Source organism: Mizuhopecten yessoensis, unplaced genomic scaffold (genome assembly GCF_002113885.1).
Source record: "Mizuhopecten yessoensis strain PY_sf001 unplaced genomic scaffold, ASM211388v2 scaffold3913, whole genome shotgun sequence".
NCBI lineage: Eukaryota > Metazoa > Mollusca > Bivalvia > Pectinida > Pectinidae > Mizuhopecten > Mizuhopecten yessoensis.
In genome coordinates, this window is record NW_018405282.1 from 242,650 (window position 1) to 263,577 (window position 20,928).

Below are 20,928 nucleotides of genomic sequence, written 5' to 3' on the forward strand. Positions count from 1 at the left end.
TTTTGTTGACCTTTGTCCATGGAAGGTCCCTGCAAAATTTCATTGAAATTGGTTCAGGGGTTTTGGAGAAGAAGTCGAAAATGTAAATTGTTTACGGACGGACGACACTGGACAAAAGGAGATCGCAATAGGTCACTTGAGACTTTGTCTCAGGTGACCTAAAAACTTGGTAGTCCTTAATCCCAGCATGTTAATGGCCAAATATCATCACCTTGGCCTTTTGCTTATTGAGAAGTTGTTTAAAGGTTTTAAACATATTTGACCCCTGTGACCTTTAATATATGTCAAGGTCATTCGTTTTAACAAATTTGGTAGTCATTCATCCTAGCATACTACTGGTCAAATATCATCATCCAAGGCCTCTTGGTTCTTCAGAAGAAGTCGTTCAAAACATATTAACATATTCGAACCCTGTGACTTTGAAAATAAATGAAGGTCTTTTGTTTGAACAAACTTGGTAGCCCTTCATCCCAGCATGTTACTGGCCAAATATCATCATCCAAGGCCTTTTGGTTATTAAGAAGTTGTTGAAAGGTTTTTAACATATTTGATCCCTGTGACCTTGAAAATTGATGAAGGTCATTCGTTTGAACAAACTTGGTCACTCTTAATCCAATCATATTACTGGCCAAATATCATCATCCAATGCCTTTTGGTTATTGAGAAGTTGTTGTTTAAAGGTTTAAAAAATATTTGACCCCTCCGACCTTTAATATATGTCAAGGTCATTCGTTTGAACAAACTTAGTAGCCCTTCATCCCAGCATGCTCATGGCCAAATATCATCATCCAAAGTCGTTTGGTTATTGATAAGAAGTTGTTTTAAAGGTTTTAAACATATTTGACCCCTGTGACCTTGGCAATAAATGAAGGTCATTTGTTTGAACAAACCTGGTACCCCTTTATCCCAGCATGTTACTGGCCAAATATCATCATCCAAGGCTTTTTGGTTATTGAGAAGAAGTTGTTGAAAAGTTTTTAACATATTTGAACCCTGTGACCTTGAAAATAGATGAGGGTCATTCATTTGAACAAACTTGATAGCCCTTCATCCCAGCATGCTCTTGGCCAAATATCATCATCCAAAGCTGTTTGGTTATTTAGAAGATTTTGTTTTAAAGTTTTAAACATATTTGAACCCAGTGACCTTGAATATAAGCCAAGGTCATGTATTTAAACAAATTTGGTAGCCCTTCATCCCAGCAATTTACTGGTCAAATACCATCAACCTATGCGTCTTGGTTATTCAGAAGAAGTTGTTAAAAGTGTTCGACATATTTGACTGCTGTGACCTTGAAAGTACGTCAAGGTCATTTTCATTTTCATACTTTGTTGGGCTGCACCCTAGGAAGTCATCAGCCAAATATGAAGATACTATCCCTTTTAGTTTTCAGAAGAAGTCGTTTTAAGAGTTTGACACATTTGATCCCTGTGACCCTGAAAGAAGATCAAGGTCATTTTCATTCTCAAACTTTGTCAGGCTCTATCTCAGGAAGCCAACAGCCAAATATAAAGATTGTATGTTTAAAGAGTTTTTACATACATGTATATGACCGCTGTGACCTTGAAAGTATGTCAAGGTCATTTTCTTTTTTCAAACTTTGCCAGGAAGCCACCAGCCAAATATGAAGATTCTATACCTTTTAGTTCTTCAGAAGAAGTCGTTTGAAGTAATTAACATATTTGACCGCTGTGACCTTGAAAGACGGTCAAGGTCATTTTCATTCTCAAACTTTGTTGGACTCCGTCCAGGAAGTCATCATCCAAATATGAAGATTCTATACCTTTTAGTTCTACAGAAGAAGTCGTTTGAAGTGTTCCACATATTTGATCGCTGTGACCTTGAAAGTATGTCAAGGTCATTTTCATTTTCAAACTTTGTTGGGCTCCATCCCTGGAAGCCAACAGCCAAATATGAAGGTTCTATACCTTTTCGTTCTTCAGAAGTCGTTTAAAGTGTTTGACATAATTGACAGCTGTGACCTTGAGAGTAGGTCAAGGTCATTTCCATTCTCAAACTTTGTCGGGCTCCATCCCAGGAAGCCACCAGCCAAATATGAAGATTTTATACCATTTAGTTCTTCAGAAGAAGTTGTCTGAAGTTTTTGACATATTTGACCCCTGTGACCTTGGAAGTAGGTCAAGGTCATTTTCATTCTCAGACTTCGTCAGGCTCCTACCAACGAAGCTATTAACCAAATATCATGATTCTAGACCTGTCCATTCTTCAGAAGAAGTCATTAAAAGGAAAAGTTGACGGACAACGGACGGACGACGGACGCCGCGCCGTTGCATAAGTTCACTAGCCCTTCGGGCAGGTGAGCTAAAAACTCATGTTGGGTATGGTACTGTCATTCACTTTTGACTTTTGACGTTACAATTGAGCATGTGCTAATAAGCACGAGGCTATCTCCCCCTAGGGGGTGACAAGCTGTTTCCCACCCTTCACAGGTGTGTCTCCCATTTTAGCCAGGAAAGATCAGCTTGTCACCCTCGAGGGGAAGATAGCCTCGTGCCGATTAGCACGTGTTCAATTGTGACATCATTAAAACGCGTCATCAGTAATTGTGACATCATCAAAAGTGAATGACGATATGCATACCCCACATGTGTTTTTGTTTACAAACATGGGGTGAATTCTTCGGTTGTCTAACCCTCCGGTTATTACCAAATACACAGGTATATCTACCCACAGTACAGGTATATGTCTTATTACCCAATATACAGGTATATCTACCAACAGTACAGGTATGTCTTATTACCAAATACACAGGTATATCTACCCACAGTACAGGTATGTATTATTGCCCAATACACAAGTGTATCTACCCACAGTACAGGTATGTCTTGTTACCCAATACACAGGTATATCTTCCCACAGTACAGGTATGTGCTATTACACAATACACAGGTATATATATATATATACCCACAGTACAGGTATCTCATTATTGATTAGTATCTCATTATTGATTAAAGTTTACACATAGATTTTAGATAATACACACCAGGTATGTTAATACTATGGGGTTTAAACACAACCTATATATGCGTACATGATTTATTGTTTTATGATCAGTTTGTCCGTCAGCAACCTTGCTCAACAGGGAAGTTTTTTTTACTTTGTACCACTGCAGGTCTAAACAGGTAGATCTGTGCATTGCCGTGGGTAGGTGTACACAGGGCAGAAATGTGTCGATAACCAGTTAGATTTCTGCCAAACATATATATGTCTTCCAAGTTTTTATCAAAACCTTTACAATATCTGCAGGAAAGTGACAGATTTACTAACAAAGAAAGAGGGAAAATCATCATGTGATTGTGAATTCCAGGGCTGGAGAAATCTGGACAATGTAAGTGAACCTTCTGAAGTGTGGACTAGAAAACTTGGATACATCATCACAGTAACCCTGTGACATCATCAGTGATCGTGATGTAGCTATTTTTTATTGTTTTATACTATTGGATTGGACAGTTTTAAGTCAAGTTCTCATTTCTTTACATGACAAACTCTTATTTGTGAGTGTTTACTGATAACAATATATTTATACAAGAACAACAAACATCTTCAAGATTTCAACAAACAATTTAGCTTTTTATTCTAAAATGGCAACCCCTAAAAGCCAAATTCCTCTTCGTATTAAAGGTCAAATGACATGTATTCACCACAAGGGGAGACAATTAGAATTTTATTGTGAAAAATGTCAGGAACTTGTTTGTCCAAAATGCCTTTCTTCCATTCACAAAACCCATCCAGTTAGTGAACTCGGTGAAATCACTCCTCAGAAAGAACCAGACATTAACAACTTTATAGACAGAGCAGAAAAATATGACGTTCTGCAAATTGGGAAATATATCATCGCTACGGATACGCTCCTGAAAGACAACACCAGTACTTTTGAGAAGTTATCACAAAAGTTAAAATTACAAACAGACAAATTAAAACAAGAGCTGGACATGCTTACAGCTCAGACACTCTCTCTTTATCACAAAATGGAAGAGGAAAATATAAATCTCATTAGGAAATACAAACAGGACCTCGAGATGTACGAGAAGCAACTCAAACAACAAATTCAAGAATGTAAAGCAGCTCTCCAGCGTGGTTCTCATATACAGATTTATGATGCATTCTGTGAGATCCATTCTCCTTCACACAGTCTCCCTGTAAAACCTGTCCTGGGTACTGCCAACTTCACTCCAAATGAAAATCCTGAAGATCACTTGAAAAAAGCCTTGGGAGAAGTTACCACCTCAGGTCAAGGTCAAACTTTAACTGACCAGGGTTGGTCAGTCACAACATCAGATGATCTGGGACAGACCACTACACAACAACAACGGTCAGAAACAAAAGAGGAGAAAGCAGTGACAACATACAAACTATTGCCACAGACCAAGGTAGTGGAGGAGTGGAGGCCTCCATGTGGCATTCATTCTGTATGTCCCACCACTGATGGTCAGGTGTGGACCAAGTACGGTTGTACAGTAACTCTCCTGGACAGGAAGGGTAAAGTAATAAAGGAGTTCAATAACAATGTCCGGATCCATGACATAAGTCTGTCACCCATCAAACACACACTGTGGGTCTGTAATGATAAAAACTACATCATGAAGCTGGTATCAGGACGACTGAAACACAGATTCAGTACCAAGGAGTACCCCAGGTGTATATGTGTTACAGCCAGTAACCATATAATTGTAGGGATGACCAGACACATCTCCAAATTTACCACAAAAGGTAAAATGGCATGTTCTACTATGGCTAAAGGGACTGGGAAACCATTAGTATGTACACCGCGCAGGATCTCAGAGTGCCCTGTCACTCACAATGTGGCAGTCGCTGATTTCAGTATTGAAACAGATGGTGGTGATGAAAAAAGACATGTTGTTGTCATGGACACTGATTTCAAGGAACTGTTTGTATATCGAGGTGACATCCCCAGGACATATAAACAAACACCACAAACAAGAGGTCAACCATTTAACCCCAGTGGTATGGTGTATGACAGTGTGGGGAACCTGATCATAGGGGATTATAACAACTACAGGGTCCTTCTCATCAGTGGAGGTGGTGAGTTCCTCGGGGTCATACACACAGACACAGACTGTACACTGGCTGTAGGTATAGACAGGGAGGATGTCCTGTGGGCAGTGTTTGGGTCTGTATTGATGGTAAAGAAAGTCGAACTACTACAGTACAGCAGTGTGTGACACCTGTAACCAAACTACTGGTATACATATGGTAACCATGACAATAACATGGAAATCAGATAATAAATAAAACTTGTATGATTACCAACCAACTACAGGTTGTGAGACATTCACAGGATTTTATGTAAATTGTATAGACTACAGATTGTGAGACACTAATTCACAGGATTATATATAAGTAAAATGTCTAGAGTACAGATTGAGTAAAATGTCTAGAGAACAGATTGTGAGACATTTTCAGGATTATGAGTAAAATGTCTAGACTTCAGATCGTGAGACATTCACAGGATTATAAGTAAATTGTATAGACTACAGATTGTGAGACATTCACAGGATTATAAGTAAAATGTCTAGACTTCAGATTGTGCAACATTTACAGGATTATAAGTAAAATGTCTAGAGTACAGATTGTGAGACATTTACCGGATTATAAGTAAATTATATAGACTACAGATTGTGAGACATTCACAGGATTATAAGTAAATTGTATAGACTACAGATTGTGAGACATTCACAGGATTATAAGTAAAATGTCTAGACATCAGATTGTGAGACATTTACCGGATTATAAGTAAATTATATAGACTACAGATTGTGAGACATTCACAGGATTATAAGTAAAATGTCTAGACTACAGATTGTGAGACATTCACAGGATTATAAGTAAAATGTACAGACTACAGATTGCGTAACATTTACAGGATTATAAGTAAAATGTCTAGACATCAGATTGTGAGACATTAATTCACAGAATTATATATAAGTAAAATGTCTAGAGTACAGTTGTGAGACATTAATTCACAGAATTATATAAGTAAAATGTCTAGACTACAGATCGTGAGACATTCACAGGATTATAAGTAAATTGTATAGACTACAGATTGTGTAACATTTACAGGATTATAAGTAAAATGTTGACTACAGATTGTGAGACATTCACAGGATTATAAGTAAAATATCTAGACTACAGATTGTGAAACATTTACAGGATTATAAATAAAATGTCTAGACTTCAGATTGTGAGACATTTACAGGATTATAAGTAAAATGTCTAGACATCAGATTGTGAGACATTAATTCACAGAATTATATATAAGTAAAATGTCTAGAGTACAGTTGTGAGACATTAATTCACAGAATTATATAAGTAAAATGTCTAGACAACTGATTGTGAGACATTTATTCACAGAATTATATATAAGTAAAATATCTAGACAGAGTATGAGACATTTACAGGATTATAAGTAAATTGTATAGACTACAGATTGTGAGACATTCACAGGATTATAAACAAGAGATCCCAGAGGGATCTTGGCGCCCACCATTGTACCATCCTCATTAGTTCTTTGTCAGTTCAATCTTTTCTCTTCTTTTCTCTATTATATGTTTGATCGAATCATGTTGACAGTAAATGCACTTTGAGGTAACTTTTTATCTAAACGTAATACTGAGGTGTATGAAAGACAACCTTCAAAGTAAGTTTGTCAGTTCACATATTTACTAGTACAGTACCTAATAGGAAAGAAATAAAATCAATCATTGCAATTGAGAAAGATCTGTTTAGTTCTTCCTTTAGCCATTTTGTTTTTATGATCAGTTTTAAAATATAACATGCGCAACGAGGGATCAAGGGGAACCTACATACCAAATTTAAGAAAAATCCCTCAAGTTATTCCTGAGAAATAGTACTAACAAACCTTCAATGTAAAAAATTGAAGATATGGCTGTCGGTCGGCCATTTTGTTTATCTGATCAGTTTCAAAAGTAAATATGCACAACTAAGGACCTAGGGGAACCTTTGTTGGGTTATATCACAGAAAGTTACATACCAGCCCAATAACATGATTCTTGGACTACCCATTCTTCAGGAGAAGTCATTTGAAAGTTTTAACACATTTGACCCCTGTAAACTCGAATATAGGTCAAGGTCATTTTTTTTCTTCAAACTTTATTGGGCTCTCTCACAGGAAGCTACTAGCCCTATATCATGATTCTGGGAATTTCCATTCTCCAGAAGAATTTGTTAGAAGGTTTTAACATATTTGACCACTGTGACCTTGAATATACATGTAGGTCAAGGTGATTCTTATTTGCAAAGTTTATTGGGCATAAGCTCACTTGCACTTCAGGCAGGTAAGCTAAACAAGAGGCCCATGGGCCTTACGGTCACCTGATATATTTATACAGGGAGTTGATTTTTGTTTTTAACATTAACAGAAATATTATTCAAAGTGACAAAAAACAATAAAACCACCTTATTCAATATCTAGCATGCAGATTTAAGACTGAAAAGTATTTGAAACTAATCTGATTCTAAACAAGAAAAATGAAGAAATTTTATTTTAGCACACAGACTCCATTGGGCCCCACCCTACAGCCCTTGGGGGTAGGGATGGCTCAAAATTTTCAAAGTATCAAACTGACAACTTAGGGTTATAATTCCAATCAAGTTATCACCATGTAATATTCAAAGTATCATTTGCCATACATTTTGCCCCCCCCCCCTTCCCCAGGGGTAAACGTCAGAACCTAGGGTCAAAAAATTCAAAATTTTGGTAGAGCACCTAAAAACCCTTCCATCTATGAAGAGTATTTGATTCTACCATATCTGGGTCTTGAAAAGAAGGTTTTTGAAATTTCAGTCAATTCAACCCTTTTTGGCATACCCATCAGCCCCGGGGGGTCAGTCAGGGCTCATATGTGCATACCATCAAACTGCTATCCAATACTGATAATGCTAACCTAAATTGAATTACTTCCAATGGCAATTAAACAAATGTTAGTCCAAAATGTGATTTCCCTATATAAACTATAGTAAAGTTTACCCCCTCCCCAGGGGGAAACGTGAGACCCCAGGGCCATGAAATTTTCAAATTTGGTAAAGCACCTTAAGACCCTTCCATCTATGAAGAGTATTTGATTCTATCATATCTGGATCTTGAGAAGAAGATTTTTGAAATTTTAGTCAATTTTACCCTTTTTGGCCCCGCCCCTCAGGCCCATGGGGACGACGGACAAAAGGCGATCGCAATAGGTCACTTGAGACTTTGTCTCAGGTGACCTAAAAATGTTGTAGTCCTTTTCAAGTGCAAGATGACAATATCAAAACTGCTTTAATTCATTTATGTATATCACTCAACATGTAAACATATAGAAATGGAATTGTAAAGACAATTCCCGTCACCCTCAGCCTTGACTGCCGTAAAGTGTTTATGGCTGTCTGGTATCAGGCATATAGACAACGCGTCTGCATCGAGCGTCACCATTTTAAGCATGTGGTAAAATGTAATCAACATCGGTAAAACGCTTGAAGCTTAGCAGGCAAGGGAGTATTATATTCAAGCACAAGAATGCCTCGGATACGAAAGGGACCTTGCAGTGTAAACACTTGTCTAAATTGATACGTTCAGCAGTACGTATACTGGCAAAGATTGCTATTCTATGTGATATATTTTTTGCATATTAGTGTTTGAATTCACATTTTGATACAATGCGAATGCGTAGCGCGAGCCTAGAACCTACATAATGTATAGGCCTATTGGTTATTGAGATTATGTCATTCATAGATCTACAAGAGACCAAATGGGCTTGAAACGTTCACCTGGTATTCATTTCACACTTGTAACCATAATTAAAAGTGGATCAAGGTAAAATATATTTTAATGCACTAAATTAAGTTTCAACCTAAATATGATGACCGAAGACCCTGGGCATATTCGTAATATATAAGAGAAGTGGTGTACATGTAAGGCCTTTAACATTTTTGTCTGCAGCGACATTTTTAGTTGGACAAGGTCATTCATTTAAAGAAACTTAGTAGGGCTTTGTCCCAACTTACTTGCTGGCCAAATAACAATACTCTCAGTCTTTTGGTTATACAAAAGGTCTTGTTTACAGACTTCAAGATTTTTCACCTCACTGACCTTGAAAGTGGGTCAAGGTCATTCATTTGAATAAACTCTGTAGTTCTTCTGCAGACCATGCTACTTTCCAAGGATCATATTCATCGGCCTTTTAATTATTAAGAAGTTATTCAAAGATTTCAACTTATATGTGACCTTAAAACGAGATCAAGGTCATTCACTTGAGGAAACTTTATTCATTATGCATGATGGATAATGCACAACACATGTGGCATGACGGATGAAAGCTTAAGATGATCCCAATATGTCACCTGGCTGATGACTGTGACCTATAAATGACTTACCAATACTTGTATCTCCAAACACCCCAGTCATTTTGCAGCCGTCTTGGGAACAGGAACAGGCATTTCCTTTACGCTTTCCTTTTGATTGCCCATCAATGACATACTTTGAAGTAAGAGACAACTTTCCGAAAAAATGATTAGCCAAGAATATAGTGATGTCTGTTTCCGATTTCTCATTCATGCCTTCCATTGAAGAATCTACAATATAACAAAGTGAAGAATTATATCTATTTACTACATACAGTCGAACCTCGTTATCTCGAACTCTTTTAACTCAAAGACCCCGTTTATCTCGAAGTATTTCTCCGGTCCCGGCCAAATCTGTTCTTTATCTTAGTAAATAAAACTCTGATAATTTGAACCCTGAAAAGTCGAAAAACTCGGATACCTCGAAGTAAAATATTGGTTTCAATAGCGTTAATCCAACATAGTATCCAAATTTCATTTTGTCACTTGTTAATTCTTTGATACAAATAAATCGCAAAAGTACGACATTTCGCCATTCCGTGTTTATGAACATCTTTCGTAAGTAGACTAGTATGAAATCAGTAAAAAAGAATTTACGATAAAGCTTACGACTGTAAAGTTTACGGACTGTCAAAACCATGTTATTCATAATAGAAAACAAATTGCATCAATGTTGATCAACAGTAATCTGTACTTACTGCGAGTCCGTTTAATGATTTGTACACCTAAACAGACAACAGTGCAAACCGGAAAATTGGTCACAAAGCGTGGTCATGCATAAAAGAGTTCCACAGTTAAAATCACAACCTAGGACAGCTTTACGGGTTCATGTTTTTACAGGAGCCAGTATGGCTTTGAAAGTTGATCGAGAGATTTAAGAACAAAACAATAATTGCTGTTGATTAAATCGAGTTGAGGAGGTGTCAGGTGTCATATTTGGCTTTAATGAATCAATGTGTCACATGTACGATATAATTTGTTTGTGTGTTTTCATTTACAGAATAAACTATGCGTACGCTCCATTACAGTGATTTGTTTTAGCCTTGCGCACTTTCATTTCCGCATTGTAAACTACGAGATCAGAGACATGGACAGGCTAGGGTAGTTAGTCTTGGCAAAGTCTTTCCAGGTCTGCATTTGTAATTTGCAAGTCGGTCAAGTTTTACCTCTGAAGTGTTGCATTTAAAATCGAACTTATAATCCCGCTGTCTCCGACCTCGTACTATACAATGCGGAAATGAAAGTGTGCAAGTCTAAAACAAATCACTGTAATGGGGTGTATGCATAGTTAAAATTACAACACACACACAAACAGATTCTATTGTACATGTAACACATTGACTCATTAAAGCCAAATGCGACACCTGACACTTCCTCAACTTAATTTAATGAACAGCAATTATTGTATTGTTCTTAAAATCTTTCGATCGACTTTCAAAGTCATACTAGTTGGCTCCTGTAAAAACATGAACCTGTCCTAGGTTGTGATTTTAACTGTACTGGAACTCTTTTATGCATGACCACACTTTTTGACCAATTTTCCGGTTTGGACTATCGTCAGTTTGGGTGTACAAATCATTGAACGAACTTGCAGTACAGATACTGCGTACTGTTGATCAACACTGATGAAGTTTGTATTTAAATATTATGAACAACGTGGTTTTGACAATCCGCACACTTTAGTCTTCAGCTTTATCGTAAGTTATTGTTACAGATTTCATGCTAGTCTACTTACGACAGATGTTCATAAACAGGAAATTGTGAGATGCTGTAGTTTTGCATTTTATTTGTATCAAAGAATAAATAAGTGACGAAATGAAATTCCAACACTATTAAGTAGACATTTATTTTGATGTTGGATTTACGCTGTTGAAACCAATATTTTACTTCGAGGTATCAGAGTTTTTTCGGGTTTTCAGGGTTCAAATTATCAGAGTTTTATTTATTAAGATAAAGAAGAGATTTGGCTGGGACCGGAGAAATACTTCGAGATAAACAAGGTCTTCGATTTATAAAAGTTCGAGATAACGAGTTTCAACTGTATATCATTTCCACTGAATAAATCACAACTGAGCCAACCAGGCTGACTGACGTTGGATAAAAACATGCAAAGTAAGTGAGATGTTACCTGTTACACCATTCAAAACACTACAGGTTCTCACTAAGTATCAATAGCTTTGTTAGCTCAAGTATTGTTGTAAAATATCCAATGAAAATACATGCCATCATGCATTCTCGAGATTTAAAGCATTTTCCACAGGTATTTGAAATTCTGACTTTAAATTGAGATATAAAAATCATATAAAGAATAAGCGTATTCCTATATTATATACCCAAGAGACTGGAGATGTATATACTACAGAGATTGGAAACTGCCTCTTTCTCATACCGAAGAGCACCCGTGTCGGGTAGTCTATTTGGACGACATCAATTTTATTGCAACGGCCTACAATATCTTTAGAGGATTTCCGAAACACAAATTACGGTGGCCATTACTTGCCATCGAATATTTGTATGTTAAATTTAGATATTTCTTAGAAGGCCTTTTTCAACATAATTTAATTATCAATATTTTATACTGTTGTCCTTAATTTAGAAGTCCATCTTTATACTGAAATAGATTTTTATGAATTTAAGAAATCCGTGGGTAAAGAATGCACATTGTGATATGAGGGCGACTATAATTAGTGAGTGTACATACAAATTATGATTGTTACCCTGTGATGAGTGCAGGTGTGAGTTTGGCAGGGTATGTCAATATGTCGTGAACCTTTATCTAGAATTTTAATTAGCCAAAGGAGTAAGATTACAATTACTAGTACCAATCCCCTAAGGCTTTTACTCCTATCCGCACCTGCCTCCCTTAGTTCAGCTCCCGTAAGATCTCTTCACTGGTATGTCACCTTCAAACCTGTGATGACCTCCACCCAGGGGTTACTTGGGTCAGGTACGAGTGTCCAATTATAAGCTTTTATACTCTTAACACTTTATTACGGTATGTCAATTAATATTCAAATATTTTATAAAGTCAATATATCAGAAGAAAAACAATAAAATATTATAGAATTTAATCGCTGAACCGATTTAAAATGGACCATCTTAAAAAAACAGAGTTTAAACGAAAACCTTTTTTTTCTCTCTGTATTATAATGTAATGGCTGCCAGTGATGACTTCTCATTCTGAAATCACGGTATATTCTCAGATGAATTTAGCAATGTCGTAGTTATTTCACGAAGCTGAATCTAAGAAGCGCAACATAAAATATATTTAGGGGATAGTACGTTGTTTTGAGTGGCTATACTGGCGATTAGAACATGAAATTTGGTTTGAACTCGTGACCGATAGGTCGAGAGTTTAAATCAAATTACATGTTCTAATCGCCAGTATAGACACAAAAAACAATGTACTATCCCCATTCTAACACACCTTAACAAATATACTACGCTAATATGTTTAGAAACAGTGTATTTTCTTGTACAAAAGTACATAGTAAAGTACTTTGTGACCTGAACTGGTGACGTGTCATTCTGCAGCGGACTGACCAATCGGAAAGAAGCTTTCAAAACTCGGTCATTTGAAGAACAAGGAAGTGTTTACTTTTTACTTTTTTTAATTCATTCAACAAATACATTTCATAGGTCATTTCTGTTCTGTTGCCTGCTAGCCTTATCAGCGGGTTTTGCTAAAAGGCGAGCTTGTTGCCATATTGTTTTGGTTAGAAACGTGGCGTGGCTTAAGTGAGATGGGAGGAGCTTAACACGATTGATCATGATTCTATCGCAGATTAGAACATGGTCTGTATCCAATCAAAACAAACGTTGTAAACGAATCGTGTTAGAATGTAGAATATAAATCACCAAACATTTTAAAAATTGACCGTCTAGAAAAAATGAAGTTTAAACAAAACCTTGCCTTTTTTTCTCTGTATTATAATGTAATGGCTGCCAGTGATGACTTCTCACAAAATTAAAAATATTCTCAGATGAATTTAGCAATTTTTTTGTAACCAGGTGTAAGCGTACGTGTCCCCATGTACGCGTATGTACGTGCATGGTGAGCGAGACGCGCATGCGCGAGATATTTACCTGTCCCCGCACCTGTATACGTGGCGTGACTCAATGATACGACACCTCACAGAGCAGACGTATTACCCTTCACTGATCCCGGCTGTCTCCTGGTAAGTCATTGTAGATATCATTACTCATATTTCACAATGTCTATTTCATATGTATTCCATTTCTCATTTATACATTGTATGTGATTACCTGCAATGCGTTATTTGTGTTGCAGGCTCTTGTCTATGGAATAAACATATTAAAGAAAGAAAACCTACGACTTAAACTCATTTGTGGTTGAGAAAGGGGTACATTTTGTTATTTCACAAAGCTGAATCAAACAAGCACAGCACAAAAAATATTGTAGAATATAAATCACCGAACATATTTAAAATTGACCGTCTTGAAAAAACGGAGTTGATACATAAACGAAAGCTGATACCACTTATATTCCGTCTTTGCGTATTGCAGAGTTATCTTCTCTTGGGAGCAGGTATTGATTGTTACATCATTGGTTTGTGCGAGAAAATTACATCGTTTTCTCAAAACAAGTGACGTAACAATCAATACCTGCTCCCAAGAGAAGATAACTCTGCAATATGCAAAGACGGAATGGGCGACTGCAGCCCAAGTCTCGCAACGGATCTCCAAGAACAATAGGCACTTGAAAGCGTGCGTTAGCGATCAAGATCTGGGCGAGTTGCCAATCTTTGGCTTTATATGTCTCTGTTGTATACCCGTATTTTTTGTATGATTTTTATCTCAATTTACAGTCAGAATTTCAAACACCTGTGCAACTGGATTTAATCCATCAACATTTCATTATTAAATCAAGTTTTGGAGTTATGGTTTGTTAGCATCGGGTTTCAAATATTTAACCATACCATACCTTCCTCTGTGAAGTAAGCACTGTCGAGAAAATGAAGTAAAACTTCTAAAGAGTGCGCTTGTACAACATCTTCAGGTCTTTCATTGTTTATAAAGTAGTCAAGCAGAATTTGCAGACCCTTCTGAAAAATGAGAGCGACTGGATATGCTTCAGGGTAGAAATCTACACTACAGTATGCATCTGAAAACGAAGCACCATCAGAAGCATTGTTATTGAGCACCTTCACTGGGTTTATTTTCATAAACGTACGTTTAAATTTCTGATCAAGCAAAGGTGTCAGTCCTCCAAGACATACGTAGGCTCGTTCGGAATTGAAAGTTTCGTGAATATGTCCAGCAGGTGAAGTACAACGATCGACTCTGCATTGCACTTGCTTTGGATGTGAGCAAAATGATAGGTTTTCTCCACTTAAATCACTGGGTCTTTTCCCCGCCATGTTGTTGTCGGAGATTTCGGGTGCGACTAATTACAGCCCGGTAGAGCCCGGCATAGCCCGGTAGAGTCCAGTAAAGCCCGGTAGTGATATATTAACCGCCCGGGCGTTTGTCTTCACTTATACACCATTACAACTATATATTTTGCATCGTTTGTAACAATACGAATGTAAATACCAAGGAGTGATGAAACAATCTTTAAATTTGAGCGAGTTATAACTATTTGAAATTAGTGACATCGCAACAACCCACTGGAGAAGTTATTAGTTATCTCCGCGTTAAAACGTGATAATTATTTCCGGTCATGTTGCTATCTAGTCCGAATTATTCTGACGTTTTATCGACTTTTTTATATCGGTCTGTCGTTAATCGACGACAGACCGATATAAAAAAGTCGATAAAACGTCAGAATAATTCGGACTTGCTATCATGGACCCCTACCTATCTATGAAAATATTCTCATGCTCAAGCTTGACGCTTGGCTTCTGTCCTCAAATACTTTCATTGCAACGCGCTAAAATTTTAACTTAAGCTAAGCTTTTGAGCAATGAACTTTGTTTAAAATCAGGAAGCTTTTCTGTTTTCCGACGGATTCATGTGAAAAAAAAGTGAAGAAATTATATATGATCTAATTTATCAAATAACACAAATACATATTTGTAATTCCCGACGACATATAGGCACTGACTGAAAAGCTGTCACAAGGCAGTTCAATTATTAAGTACACTAATTCTCGTCCTGTATGTAACCACGGGCTTAGATAGCATCTAATTCGTGATGTAACTTACCTCCATATTCGACTACATCAATGTCCAGTAACACGCGCATATACCTCGTTATACTGCCTCCATTTATCAAAGAGTGAGTGCTGACGAATAAAAATATAAAGAAATTCTTCAGAAAAAGGGACCATGGATATTATAAGCCGTAAGCGAGGCAGCAAATGAAACGGGGGACACTATGCATCGAAGATTTACTGTTTGTGAAGAAGATAATGTACGAACTTTCTGCCATACATGTGTCGCATGCATATGACACGTATATATCTCGTTTTAACGAGATAAAATATCGCATTATTTAAGCATTGGACTGCTTTCAGTTGGCATGCTGTATTGCAAAGGCATTCATATTGCCTATAAATGACAATTGAAAGCAGTTCAATACTTATATTTACCATTTTTGGAATCTGTTCATCTCATAAAAAAATCAATTACACTTATTGCTATTTGGTATTTAGTTTAAATAATGTATGTATCGTGTATGCTTGTTCATTAAATAGAACACCAGTCGCCCAGGGATGGTCAGTAGTATCAAATGAAACAATTATGACGTCATAATAATGACGACGTCAACAATCGGTCCATATGGCATTCATAGCCTATATAAATGCCAACTTAATTTGGCAGGGTTATATAGTGGCAATGCCATTCGATGGTAAATATAACGAGATGATTAGCGCGGTTTAAGGTGATGCAAGTAACTAACGCTTTATAACGAATAATTATTGCATTTTATGGGATAACAATAACGCGCTATAACGAGATAATTATGTCGATTTGTGGTGCGTATTATTGCTTCAATTTGAAATATTGAATTTAGTATATATTTATACTCCTTTTCAGAATATAGATTAACCCATATTTTACTGGGAGGTCCCGGTTGACCTATGAATTTGATAAAAAAAAAAATGAAGATTTCACACTAAATTTAATGTATATACATTAATAAGAATGTTTGATTTATATGCATGTTATGCTATTTCACAGCACTTGCGTCTTCATAGATTAACATATATAACTGATAGAGTTAATTTGCTGGGTACTTAATTCAAATGTCCATGTTTGCAATTTACTACCTTTTCATATCAATATACAGTCAATTATACCAAGAATGACAGTTACAAGTTTCTTTTGCACAAAACATCTTTTACAATCTTTTTCCCCCGATCTCTAGAGTGTTAGATCAACATAAGATTATTCCAGGCAATGTTACAGAAAAAAATAAAACATAACAAATATAATTACCGGTAGTTTATTAGCGGAGACCCGATCTTGTTTTGTGCAAAAATCTGTAAATATTTAACAGATATGTACCATTTCAAAGTCGTTATACTATGTGGTATCTGATTGTGGTAGCAGTGGTTATTGTAGAGATTAACATGACGTATATTTATTATTTAACGTTATCTAAGAGATTTCAATAAACTGAGAAAAACAAATACAGGTAGCAAAATATACATTCAAGTATGCGTTGTTTTTCCAGATGCAAATTACATACATCTGTATCTGCTCATTTTGTAGAGTAAGTCTGCAGGGCGCTTCCAGCTTAAATTGTCATGAAAAATGACATTAAGAGTAAGACTCTTATAAATAATGCGATAAGCTATTATTTAGCATAGCCAACTTACAAAGGCATCGGTAATGCACAAAATCAGGTCAGAACAACTGGGCTTGAAGTGATCTTATGTGTTAATACTAGTATACCATACACAGTTTTGGTATCATACTATTAGTTATCTGGGATTGATATGGTTTTGGGGATTTCTTTCAAAAATAACTTATGAATTGTGTGGACTTCAAATATCAAGATTCAGGAGTACTTCCTTAATTATAGCAAGGTACTCGTGTCCTCCACCACCTAAACATGGCACGTCCTTAAATGACCAAAGCTTTTGATTGGACGTAGAGCTCAATTAAAAAATATATATTGTGGAGCTTTAAATAATCTATGGACAAATAAACAACCATATTTGCAACATATGGCATGTATAATAGCCAACCAATACATCCATATTTCAGAAGTTTTCAAAAGTACCATGAACTTTATTTTACACATCATGTACATTGAAAAATATTTCTATCTTCTTGATGATTCTCAAAGCTAATCTTTGAATAATTTAAAAAAAATACCTCTATAAGTTCAAAATTAAGTACTCTCCTTATTCAGCAAGGACAAACGAATTATGAATGTGTTGATCTCCAGTATATAACCACATATTTCAATCTGGACTGCTTAATGGTACAAAAATGATTTCAGTCAGGACTTTTTTTTATCAAACTTATAACAAGTATACAACATTGAAAATTTAAATAAACTGGATACCTTTTTAAATTAGGCATATATACTAAAAATTCCTTTGAACATATCATTTAATCAAAATTATCATTATTTTCCCTTAAAAAACAAATCTGGATTTCGTTTTTCGGATAATTACTTACTTTATGTTTACAGAATTCGATGCTGTGCGCTAGGCCTAACTGTGCTATTTGAAAATTAACCTTTTGCTTATTTATGGCACATTTCCGTCCGTTTCGGTAAATCAGTCTAAACTGCGTGATTTTAAATCTTTAGAAAACTTGTATTGGGTAAAGACAACTCCCAATCTTTAACACATGTCCCAACCCAAGTGGATTATAAAAAAGCACATGTAGGTTCATTCTCTTGAAATAATGCCAATTAAAGGCAAGTTGCCCTCAATTTCGGTTAACGACATCGTGCTGTCAATTGCGTATTTTTTTAATTTTTTTTTTAAATAGATGTAAATGAAATACATGCCCAATATTTTGCATATTAATCTAGTTGGTGATGAAGAATGCATATACTGGTGTCCATTCTTTTGAAATTGTGGTAATTTAAAGCCCATTTCTCTCCGTTTCAGTAAATCAACTCCATTCCGGTCCATTCCGGTAAATACCCAAGCCCCAAGAATTTAACTTGTCAGACGGTAGGGAGCAGACAACTTCTGGAGACCAGGCGAAAGGTTTGGGCAAAAACTCCAGTATTCAACTGGGAAGTGACTATGAACTCAGATTACTTAATATGATAACAATACCAAACCAAACCATTGACGTGAATGGAATCAGTTTCTTATTAACGCTTATTAAGCATTGACTTGGGCGATGTATATTGTAGTGTTAGACATAGTGTACCGTATTCGTGCAAACTTTACAAATAAACCTCGATCAAAATGTATGACAAAAGGAATGTTTGTTCATCCTTGTTTCTCCCTAAGTATGTTTACTCAAAAGGTATTGTGCATCGATCTGAAAGAACGCACTTCTTAATCACGCTTATATGGCTTTGATAAGGCAATCTTTATCGTAGTATATATGACAACATGAACCATATATCGATACATTTTTAGAGCTTAACTTCGTTCGCAGAGAATGACGTCATTGTTTCTCCCTAAATCTGTAATCGGTCACTAGGCTGACGTGAATGACAGCACGTACTTCAAAACGCGTCCTTGTCATTTACTCGGGATACGTTGATGTGTTTTAACACACAGGGTAACCGTGCAAACTTGACAATTCAACCTAGTCAACAGTCAAGGACATCATTGGTATGTTATTACATCCTTGTTTCTCCCTATGTCTGTTTTTTCATCAGTAATCATCCGTTGACATGGATAACTTACTGGCCAATTTTCGGTGCTTTGAACCTCCTTATTATTTAGAAGACGATGTTAATGGTTTTAAACACATTTGATCCTTGTTATCTTTTAAGTAGGTCAAGGTCATTTTTAGGCAACTTTATAGCACGTCATGCCAGGTACCAGGTACCTGGCAAAGTATTAGTAATCTGGGCCTCCTGGTTATTTAGAAGAAGTTGTTTAAAATGGTTTTCATAATTTTGAACCCTGTGACCTTGAAAGTTGGTAAAAATATTAATTTCTTTAAAAGTTATTGAGCGTTGAGATCTGGAAAAAGTTTTGGAGAAATTTCATGAAATTATAATTGAGGTAGGTGTGGCCATGCTTTTTTACCGATCGGAAAATAAGAAGTCTCTTGCACACCACATTATGCCATTAAACACTTGTACCAATTTTCGTTAAAATTCACCGCAGTTTCGAAACAAGAGCATGGTACGCTCACCTGGTATTAATCTCACAATTGTAACCTTAAAAGTGGACTAAAATAAAGCTACAGGCAAACTATCAGTGTCTTGACTTTAGTCATTCAGACGATTTAAACACATTTGACCCCTATGACCTTGAAAGTCAAACATTGACATTGAATTGAACAAACTTTATAGCATTCGTCCCAGAATGCAACTTGTCAAATATCACCACCCTATAAAGGCCCTATACCTTTTGTTTACTGAGAAGATGACTTTTAAGATTTATGCACTGTGGACCAGATGTGACCTTAAAAGTGTGTCAAGGTCATTCACATGAACAAGCAATCACCCTGGACACTTTAGTTATTCAGAAGAAGTCGTTTTTAAGTGATTTTAAGACAAATAACCCCTGTGACCTTGAATATGGGCGAAGGTCATTCATTTGAACAAACTTGGTAGCCCTTCATCCCAGCATACTACTGGACAAATATCATCACCCTGAAGCTTTTGGTTATTTAGCAGAAGTTGTTTAAAAGCTTCAACACATTTCACCCCTTTGTGACCTTGAATATATGTGAAGGTCATTCATTTGAAAATAGCCCTTATTCCCAGCATAATGTTGGCCAAATATCATCGTCCTGAGCCTTCTGGTGTTTCAGAAGAAGTTATTTAAAGATTTTAACATATTTGACCCCTGTGACCTTGAAATTGGGCAAAGGTAATTCATTTGAACAAATTTGGTAGCCCTTCATCCCAGCATTCTAATGGCCATATATCATTAGCCTGGGCCTCTTGGTTATTCAGAAGAAGTTGTTTAAAGTAAAAAGTTGACGGCGAACGGACAGACGCTGCACCATGGCATAAGCTTACTTGAGCTAAACACGTTTTGGAAAGGATTTTGGCAGCAGAGTTATGAATCAAAACATTTGGGGTCTTAATAACAAGTGCTAATTGTAATATAACCATCTTCTAACAACCTGCAATTGCTTCCACGTAATGTGAAAAAAAGCCGTTTAGCGCTTTTAGCGAGAGAAAAGTTTCGGCTTAAACATCAGAAATTCCATGGAATAACAGCCAGTGTGAAGTTTTGAGGTTGTTTGGCCCAAGGAAACTGGACTTAATTATCACATGGAAACAGTTTTTCTAATTGTAGTAACAAATATTGGTAAAGGAGCACTGTATGCAACTCCAAAAAACTCTAGTTATTGCACGGAAAAATATTTTCTAGTGACCTTGAATTTTAACCTTCCGACCTGAAAAGCAATCCCAAGCAAACACTAAAGGTATGAAAGCACTGTATGTAGTCTGATCTCGATCAGCGTAAAGAAA

At 36.3% G+C, this 20,928-nt stretch overlaps 1 protein-coding gene across 2 annotated transcripts in view; it reads right to left on the reverse strand.

Annotated features, from left to right (window-relative positions):
* LOC110448198 overlaps positions 1-14,840 on the reverse strand; it is a 26,322-nt gene extending 11,482 nt beyond the window's left edge. Inside the window, exons 1-2 of one of the 2 annotated variants that reach the window (XM_021494323.1) lie at positions 14,576-14,840; positions 9,415-9,612 (exon numbers count right to left, since the gene is read on the reverse strand). In XM_021494323.1, coding sequence (XP_021349998.1) covers positions 9,415-9,612; positions 14,576-14,762 — 385 coding nt within the window. In that variant the 5' untranslated portion in view covers positions 14,763-14,840. Of the gene's footprint in view, positions 1-9,414; positions 9,613-14,326 lie in introns of both variants that reach the window. The other variant, XM_021494322.1, reaches the window with a different exon arrangement.
* Between the last annotated feature and the right edge of the window lie 6,088 nt (positions 14,841-20,928).